Here is a 9,968-nt window from a genome sequence, read left to right as displayed (position 1 = left end):
GCCCAGCCGCTCCGCGGCATGTGGGATCTTCCCGGACCGGGGCAAGAACCCGGTTCCCCTGCATCGGCAGGCGGATTCTCAACCACTGTGCCACCAGGGAAGCCCAACCCTCAGTTTTTATAATGCACTAGAAGGACTCACAGATCTCACTGAAAGCTGTTATACTTGTGGTTACGGTTTATTACAGTGAAAAGATCCAGGTTACAGTCAGCTAAGGGAAGAGATGCGTGGGGCAGAGTCCAGGAGGGATTCAAATTCAGTGCTTCCCATCATCATCTCCCCATGGGGTCATGGACAGGGTTAACTCCTCTCAGCAATGATGTGTACAATATTCATAGAGTATCACCAACCAGGGAGACTCACCTGAGCCTTGGTGTCTAGAGCCAAAACACAGATAGTCAACTGCCCATATGGCTGACCTCAGTCTCCAGCCCCTCTGGAGAGGTAACCCTTTGGGTTACCCTTTGTAACCCCAAACCCCACCATAAATCACACTGTTAGATTATCTGGAGCAGCCCAGGGTCTCCAGGTAAACAAAGGCAGGACGTTCCAAAGGCTTAGAAATTACCTCCCAGGAGTCAAGGGCCAGACCTCTCTTTGCGTAAGGTCGAATTCTTTACTATATGACAGGGTTTTACGTCTACTAACCCTATACCTGGTGTTCTTGGCACTGCACCGCAGCTGCCTCTTAGTTCGGTTGTAGGTCAATATTTCCTTCTAAGATAATACAGCGGCTGAGAAACTCGTGCAGAGGTACAGTCCTTCCCGTTACACGGTGCTCAGTGACTTATCTGATTTGCTAATTTTTACCCAGTATCAACATATAATTTATTAGTGATGTGACATCCCCACCCCCAAGATATAGTGAAGATTTGGCTATGACTAGAGAAGATTTAGGCTATGACTCAAGTAGCCTTTCCCAAGGTGCCGTTCTGTTCTGAAATGTGCTATTTCTGTTTTTTCCTGGGAAAAAAAGTTTAGGTAATAATAATAATAAATCATTACCTTGTGAATATAAAGCAATGTCATACAAAGCCAAAAAAGGTTTTGATAGCATCCCATGTTTGAATCCATCTTGTGAAGGGTGAGATGTGTCTGACACAGAGGCTTTGTAGACAGGTGGGTTGCATTGGTCAAGGTCTTGAGACCCTCTGCTTCATAAAAGGAATCCCCAGACCCTACTGTGGGTGGGGGAGTGGAGAAGCAGGCATGGTACTTCATGCCCCACAGGGATTTTCTGCTCTTTCCAAGGGCACAAGGCAAACACAGGGAGAGTCGCTCTTAATTTGCTCTCAACAAAAGGGCTCTTGACCCATGTAATGTAATTTCCTATGGAGAGCCTTATTGAAGAGGACCTATCTGTGAGTTAGGTCAACTCATTGTAGATTATGAGGGGTCTGTGTCGGGCCTGCCAGACCTGGGGTAGCTGAAAGGAACCCAGCCTTTTCAGTGAGGCTTGTTCACTATGCAAAGTCCAAATAAACAGTTGCCTCTGAGGTTTTTGAAACCCTGGGTCTTAGAAGAGATCTGCTCCTTTGAAGATGTTTTGCATCCAAGGGTGCTGTTCTGAGCATCGTTTCCTGCCAAGATTTTCCCCACTGATTTACTATCTGCCTCTCTCCCTTTGTACTCATGGAACAACAGAATAAGAGCAGAAGGGCATTTAAGAAAGGAACAAAAAAGACACCACTCCTGCGTAAGGCCGCCTGCTGACAACTTGATGGCTGGAAAACGCCTATTTGATCCTGAAAATAGGAAATTCGTTCTAGGTTCAAGGCTTTTGTCTGACTCACAGTTAACGATAAACCTGTTCTTCCTTTCAGTTAAATGTGTGTTTTTCAACATTACCTGGTTATACCCGATCCACAGCTCATGCTTCTAGGTAAGTAACAGGATTATATTAGTTTGTGAACCAGTCTATGGAAAGGGGAGGATGTTCTAACATGGGTGATGGCAACAAAACTGTGCCTTGTTTTGATTGGGCCCTAGGGTGATCCAGGGCCAAGGTCACTGGAACTTCATACTCTCCCAGGCCCTCACTGGAGAATGGGGAGGGCACTCATTTTCCAAAAGCCCTGGGGCCCACATGTCATTTTAGGACAATTAAAACCTACATATTTTGCCTGTAGGGAGCCCAGTGCGGTGGTGATGTCACTGCAAACCACCTTTTCCCTGGCCTCCAACGTGACGTTGTTTGACCTGGCCGACGGGATGCAGAAATGTGTCAACTCCTGCGGGGCCTCTGCTGAGGTCTGCCAGCTCTTGGGGTCTCAGAGGCGGATCTTTAGAGGTAAGAGGCCTTCTGGGAGGACCCCACCCATTCAGTTAGGCACAGACGGTGGGTAGAAGTGTAAGGCATTCAGGGCTCAGGTCCAAGAAACTTGTCACAGAACCAGGCTGTCTTTGAAATGGGCGTTAAGCACAAGGCCTTTGTGTGTGTGCATCTTTGTGTACACACACACACACACACACACACACACACACACACACACACACACACACACACACACACATACCAGAGTCCTGTACACACAGACCCCAGTCCTTGGCATACTGTTTCTATTTATTCTATACAGCATTAGTATTGGAAGGGATGTAGGAGCTGATGTAATGGAGCAAAAAACACTCTTCTTTCCCTTGAAAGGTTCCTATTCTCTCTGGGGAGATAGAAATTCACACACAGAATGTACATGCTTGTCAATGACTCCAAACCTTCATCTTCACATACCATTAGGTTAAAAAAAAACATGTACAGAATCACCCCTCTTTCTGTATATTTGTTTGCAAATTCTAAATGCACAGAAACAAGACTAGAAGATTAGAGGCCAAACCGCTCTCAGTCCATGATTTCTCTTTTCTTGTTCTTTATCTGTTTTTGTTGAAAGCTTCTACAGTGCATCTGATGTGAAGCAGCTGAAGAAAGGGGTTAGAAACAAGTTTGGAAGGCAAATTCGGGTCTTGGAGGGGAGGTTTCGCCTCTGGGATGGGAAAACTCTGCTGGAATCAAAAGTGCTTCCTCATGCAGGGGGGCTTGACCCTGCTGTGTCTCATAAGTGGTCAGAGCTGGCTCTGGTTGTCTCATTTTACTACACATAGGACTGGTGAGGGATGCAGAGTCGGAGGGAACCTCCCCATCTGGTGCCCAGATGCTAGACTAAGTTGTAGGTAGCAGGTTTGGTGCTCTGCCTGCTGGAGATCCAGGACGTTCCCGATGAGCCAGAGCTTTGTAAGAGCAGGTCTGGAGAGTCCTCCTTGTGGACTGTATTACAGAGCTGGCAGTTAACCTTTTGCTCAGGGATAAATGCTAGCGCTTTGCCCATTTAAGGGCTATTCACTTGAAAAAAAAAAAAAGAGAGAGAGAGAGAGCTAAGCATTCTGAAGTTGACGTTGCTAACATTCAGCTTCATTGGGGAATTGGTTAAAAAGTTCCTGCCCCATCACACTGTACTCTGCTTTGATTTTAGTTTCTTTCTCTTGCCAGTGATTTAAAGGTTCCAATTTTTCCTCCCCAGAAAGTAGGAAGGGGACCTTGCAGTTCACTAAACACGTGTGGAATACATGCTACGTGGTCAGCATTATATTAGGTTACTTTTTTGTCCTTAGTAAACGTATTTCATGTTTTGCAAATCAAGTGGCAAGATATTTGGATTTGTAAGGGCCATGCCCGTGGCAGCCCTGCCCACTCTCTGACCCCAATTCTTCCAACTGCTCAGATGTAGCTTACGGGAAAGCTCCTGTCTTCCTTGCCAGGGTCCCTTTTTTTTTTTTTTTTTTAAAGACTTTTTTTCTAGAGCAGTGTTAGGTTCACAGCAAAATTAAGAGGCAGGTACAGAGATTTCCCACAGACCTCCTGCCTCCACATGTACTGGCGCCCATTCTTTGCCTCTGCTTTCCAAGCCCTTGAGAACAAAGACGGCCATGCATCTTGGCTGAAAACAGCCTCACCTCTCTGTTTTCCCTCCCAGGGCTTCTCCAGGTTTTGCCAACACACTGCTTGGTCTCTCACTCACCTCTCTGAGTGCTAGAGAGGCGGGCTGGACAAGGGGGAGCTGTCAGCTTCTGACATCTGGGTGTTCCCAACACGTGGGAGGCGCCGGGCCACTCTGGACGCTGCCCTTGCAAGGGCAGGTTTTTCCCCTTCAATTCACAAAACATGTACTTCCTCGCCTTTCATAGAACTGTAGCTCTCATCTCTCCAGAGGTTTAGAGTCCTTGGAAATCCCCCAGGGAGCATCCCAGCCTCAGATTCACATAAATTCTCATTGTCTGTTTGGCGGATGTTATGCCCAGGAAGGACCATGGGAATTGTGGATGCAGAAAAATCACATCGCCAGGCTTAAAACGAAAACGGCATCATACGTGGTTCCATTGGATGGACTGATGACAGAATGTTCTTTAAGAATTTTGAGGATAGCAACCCCTCCATCGCAAAGGCGGGGCCAGCTTTCCCTGCCTTCAAGTGAATCTGCTTCTGTGCGGGGAAGAGTTGCTTCAGCAGGGCGAGCAGTATTTGCCAGCAGGCAGGATTCGTGGGCAGGGTGGAGGGAAAACATGACATTGGCTTCCAGAAAATATCTAATCAGGCCAGGCAACTCAGGCTGGCTGCTGCACCAACTAGTACCAGCCTGGACGGCCTTCTGTGCTGGAGATATTTCTTTATATTAAGGCTTTAGATGAGAGATTGTGGCCGTTTAGTGCCCCTCTGTGCCAGCTTCACCTTGTTTGCCTGGTGAGATTTTCCATTTTTCATTTTTCTCCCTTAAATACAAACCTTTCACAATAAACAAAGGAAATTGTATCACACACACCAGTAGGTTCTGATTTAGCATGCCAGCTTCCACTGATAAAGGCAGGAAATTCAGCTCTGAGAGCTGAAGTTGTGTCCTAAACTAACCTCCTGAGAACAAGCCACCCACTGGCCCCGAGGTCTTGAGACTCAGGCAAGGAGGCAGATGCCGGGGTCCCTGTCACCAGAACCTGCTTGGGGTGGGGTGGGGGCATAGCTTTCCTGTGTTAAGAGCTGGCACCCGGTTTCTGAATCGGTTGGTGTTTTCCTTAAGGTGGGAGAAGGGAGCCCACACCTCACTGCCCAGTGTACACGTGGCCCTTCCTCGGCTCTCTCCTCACGCTGAACTTGCTCACGCCCGCCAAAAACAGCGGCATAGATCAGTCTCACCCTGTACATAGTGTAAATAAGTTACTGTCCACTATCCAAGTCCAAGTGATTTCATATTTTTGTTCTATTGTCTGTATACCCCAATTACGTATGTTTTTTTGTCAGACCTACCTTAGATGGTAAAAAGCACCCTCGTTGTGTCCACTGTATACAACCTCAGAGAGGGCCTGCTGTATACAACCTGAGAGAGGGTTCACTGTGTACAGCCTCAGACAGGGCCACATGCCCAACAATGAATGCTTTCGGATAATAATGAAAGAGTTCTTTGTCATCAGTGAAATGAGCATGGCCCACGCGGCCAGGTGCTGACGATCCAGAGCCAAGCAAGCCCCAGGCCGGCGTCCACATAGTGGGCAGGCGGACAGTGACAGAGCACATACAGCCCGGCTTGCCTTCCACACCTCTCCTCGGAGTCAGTCCGCTGGGCAGCAGGCTACCCGCCACAGCAGGCGCTGCGCCCCTTTAGGCCAGACAGACACGGAGCCGGGACACACCTCAGCCGAGACAGGCCTTCTTCCTAAGAGAGCGGGTCACGCTTTCTGGGTTTGTGCCAATTCTCCCCTGCAGCCCTAGAGCGTGAAGGTGCAGAGGATCCCACCCGTCGAGGGTTGTGTTTGCAGGGGACTCTGGAGTTGGCGACGGCACCCCGTTTCTTCTGGGTTTGTTTTCTGCCCCGTGAACTTTTACTAACAGACCCGGGGGCCTACTGGGGGAGGAGCGACAGGAGGCAGTGCAGAAGTGCCCTCTGAGGGGAGCGGCACACCACGCAGGCTCTTTTGGAAACTGTTCTCCGAGCCTCTTGAAACAGAAAGTTCACGCCTCTTAGTGTTCGACGTGGAGGAGGTTTTGTTCTGTTTCACTGTCTTGTTTTTCCATTCTAGCGGGCAGCTTGTGCAAGCGGAAGACTCCAGAATGTGACAGAGAGACCTCCATCTGCACCGATCTGGACGGGGTCGCGCTGTGCCAGTGCAAGTCTGGCTACTTCCAGTTCAACAAGATGGACCACTCCTGCCGAGGTACCGCCGGCCTGGGGTTCTGTGGTCCAGGGGGCCGGGAAGGTGCTTTTATCTGCCTGGGGCACTCTCTCTGCTCTAGGGGTGACTGTTCTAATCTGGGGGTAACCGTTTCTAGTTATTTGGCTCCCAGCAGAGTTGAATACGTTATCTCCCTGGAATAATAGCATTATCTCTGACTGGTGCACACTGGTCTGGCCAACCAGATTCAAAGGAAAAGAAAAGAGAATGGAATGCCTGGGGTGGCCAGGCCTTTTTTTTTTTCCTCCTAATTAGAGGAAATTAGAAGAATTACTGTTTTAATTCCCAAAGCTTTATTCTATTGTCTGCTAATCTTTTAAAATGAAAATACCAGCACGGAAGCAGGGCTGTACCTTTTAGTGGTAGCTGGCAGCCCGGGAGGCCTGAGTCAGAGCCGCACTCTGCCTGGCCGTCCTGTATCATCTCGGGCAAGTCATTTGCTTCGCTGAGCTTGAGTTTCCTCTTCTGTGAAATGGGTGCAGTGCTACTTCATTGGATATTCTAAGAATTAAAGAGGGCAGTGGTTATGGAGGTACTTTGTAAGCCATCAGCCTTTGCTCTTGTATTTTACCCAGGTTGTTGTTGAACCAATGAGTTCTGGTTTTAAAGGTTTCACGGCAGAAACCTAATTCTGCTAATCTCTTAGGTGAGGATTAACTTCATCCAGTTTGAGACGAAGGCTGGTCAGTGAGTGCAGTGCAAGAATACTGCTTTAAAATAAAATGAATTCAAGTCCAGAGCACTGGGTACCCTGACTTACGAAACCCTGCTGCAGTTCGTGATCACAGGAAAACTAGCAACATAAAGGCATCATGTAGCCTTAGGCCTCGCATCACATGAGAACGTGTATGGCCCAGTTTTCCTGCTCAGTCAATGCCTACTGGTGACAGATGTACTGGACTCTGAGTAAAAATGGCATCCTGGGGAAAGGTGACATGCCGCTTATTTCTGTCAGGACTTCCCATTAGAGGAGAGGATAAAAATACATTTCAGGGCAGTGCTCTCATCCTGAGCTTCAGACCCTCTGACGTAGGTGCTTTGAAAGGGCACCTTCTCAGCTCTGCACACAGGCCCTGGGTGGGGTTTGAAGAGGGGGCCCAACTCTCTGGGGCAACAGGCCTGATTCTGAAGCTCACAGCGCTTCTCAGTGCCCTGTCAGTCTGCTGCTTTGATACAGAGGTGATGCTTCTTAGTTCCCTCTTATCTGGTTTCATGCAAAGTGCTCCCGGCCCATCTTAGAAACTGGGACACTGAGCCCACTTCATGTGTGAAGGTAACCTCTGCTGACGTCCATGTGTGCTGGAGGCCGTGTGGCTACATGGGGCAGTCGTTTCTGTACGCAGTGCCTCTGCAATTTCAGGTGGCCTCAAGAGCAGCCCTGCCACCTTTGCTTCTGGCTGGCATGAGTCATTTCCCTCTCTTTCCAAGTCAGTAGTTCTATAATTGTGTCGCTTACAGACTAGCATTAGCAACAGCAGAGCTGTCAAAGATTTACCAGATGCAGTGACACAGGCACCGGAAACCTTATGTCTATCAAGTAATGACCAGAGAATCGGCATAAGAAAACCGTGGTTAGCTTTTGGGCTTGTGGCCGAGGCCCTATGCAGCCTGGTTTCTGCAGTATCCTGTTGGTTAGATTTTCACCCATGGCCATCAGAGCTCCATGAATGGATCCCGGAGCTCCTTGGGCCACAGCCCGCTCAGCTGGGTTCTGAGGGGTTACAGTGACATCTTCTGGCCATTGGTGCTGGAGCACAGGGGAAGTTAAAAGAAGTACCCTCTTGGACACCTCAAATCCAGGGTCAGTCCCTGGTGTAAATCAAGGATAAAGGCATGTGGGTGTGTGTTTTCTAAATCTCTGCAATTAACAGTTGTACATTAGCAACTGCATATTGTTCTTTATTGTATGCACACACACAGCTTCTCAGTGTCTCACGTAAAATGTCTTTACCAGACTTTCAAAGCATCATGTAAAATTAAAGTAGGTGTCCTTCCTGTAGATGTCTTAGCTTCCTTCCATCATGCAGATATCCTGATGAATTCCAGCCACCTGTTTGCAGGTCTCTTTCTCTGACTAGACTGCAGATACCTTGGGTGCCTGTCTCTAGAATATGCTTGCACATTATGGGGTTCCATAAATGTCTGTTGAATGAACAATTGGATGATAGGGCAGCATATATGATAGGACAAGATTGGCAGGTCTTGATTTGGTTTCCTACAAGGGAAAAAAAGAGCCCTGAAGACTCCACCATGTACTTCTGGCCTTTTATTTAAAAGTCCAGAAGGCTCAAATTTGCTTGTGTTCCATATCAATAGGGGAAGCCCACTTTGGGTGTATATGCTGGCTGTTGCCCATTCATTTCATCTTCAGTGTTCTGCGGGTGAGGGTCCCTCTAGGGCATGGAGATGGGGAGCTGGATCCTAAGGCGCACTGGAGTGCCTTATGACAAGGTTTCCCTCCAAGAGCCCCTAGAGCAGCACCAAGCCCACGGTAGCACTCAGTCTTTGATGAATGACTGAATGAGCCCATCTGAAAACACCAGGGAGCCAGGCCACTTCTGAAGCCAAGTGAAAACAGCCCAGTGCATCAGCTCATAGGCAGGACAACAGATGGACCTTACATCTGGCTGGATGACAGCCACAGGGTGGAAAGCTCCCACCCAGCAGATGAGGGTTGGGTGGGTAGATTTGATGTAAAAATATTTCCAGGAAGAAGTGTTCAGAATAGAACAGACTAGTGTGACATCAGCCTGACTCAGTGCTGAGATGGGTGGGGAAGAGTCACTGGGATGCCAGCAGTCCCTGTATAGCTGCGCTACAGACAGAGCCATGGGTCATCCAGGGGCGGCTTCCCCTGCTCCCACGACCCGGCCATAGCACAAGGACTGCCAGGGCATGGTGCTTTCCACGCCAGGGAGACAGGAGGTCTCAGCTTGTTCCTTAGAGAAGGCCCCAGCTGAGTAAGGCCAGCTCAGAGAACTCAAAGGTATCAAAGATTTGGGAGAGGGACCTCATTTCTCTTCCCTGAAGTGGGATATGATTATGCTCTACCTTGTTGCAAAGAAGATTTGAAGTGCCTAATGAAAATTCATTGTAACAAAATGAGATTTAATTTAAAAGGTAAATCAGGTTGAAGGAGAAATAAAATGACTACTCTGTTGAGGCCAGAAGGCAAATGAATGTGCAGAAAGATATACCTTAAGTTCCCGCATGTTTCCTAAAGATAGGCCACTCACTCAAGTTCTGAGCTTCCTGGACACTGAGGCAGAGAGAAACATGATTTTGAAAGAAGTGGCGACCATCAAATAAAGTACAGTTCTTTAGGCCCATCCCCATTTTTCTAGGCCCCAGGACCCACGAGAAGTTTCTCTGGAGCATCCACGTCACGAGGTTACTGAGTGGTATTGTGGCAGTGTGGTCCGTGACAGCCTGTGATAAATACCCTAGGGGCTTGCCTGGGGCTGCTGCTAGTAATAGGTTGCCCTTAATAAAGAGAGAGTAGCTCAGGAAAAGTGATTCCAGGGGGCCAAACAGTGCAGTGCAGGCTCACAGCTCGTGATCTGCTGTGAGAGAATTTAGATTATTTAGAACAGTATTTTCCAAACCATTCCACAAAACTCTAGTGATATATCGATAGTCTATGACAACAAAGTAGATACTAGAAACATTTAGTGTCTAACATTAAAAAATAGAAGCAGGGCTTCCCTGGTGGCGCAGTGGTTGCGCGTCCGCCTGCCGATGCAGGGGAGCAGGGTTCG

At 48.3% G+C, this 9,968-nt stretch overlaps 1 protein-coding gene across 6 annotated transcripts in view; it reads left to right on the top strand.

Moving 5' to 3' along the window:
- HEG1 (heart development protein with EGF like domains 1) overlaps positions 1–9,968 on the top strand; it is a 104,972-nt gene that overhangs the window by 71,220 nt on the left and 23,784 nt on the right. For all 6 annotated transcript variants that reach the window (XM_055084854.1, XM_055084849.1, XM_028492921.1 and 3 more), the window contains 3 exons: positions 1,824–1,882; positions 2,130–2,290; positions 6,058–6,192. In XM_055084854.1, the coding sequence (XP_054940829.1) occupies positions 1,824–1,882; positions 2,130–2,290; positions 6,058–6,192 (355 nt within the window). The remainder of the gene's footprint in view (positions 1–1,823; positions 1,883–2,129; positions 2,291–6,057; positions 6,193–9,968) is intronic.

This window comes from Physeter macrocephalus, chromosome 1, assembly GCF_002837175.3.
Source record: "Physeter macrocephalus isolate SW-GA chromosome 1, ASM283717v5, whole genome shotgun sequence".
Lineage (NCBI taxonomy): Eukaryota > Metazoa > Chordata > Mammalia > Artiodactyla > Physeteridae > Physeter > Physeter macrocephalus.
This window is presented reverse-complemented; position numbering and strand designations above follow the sequence as displayed.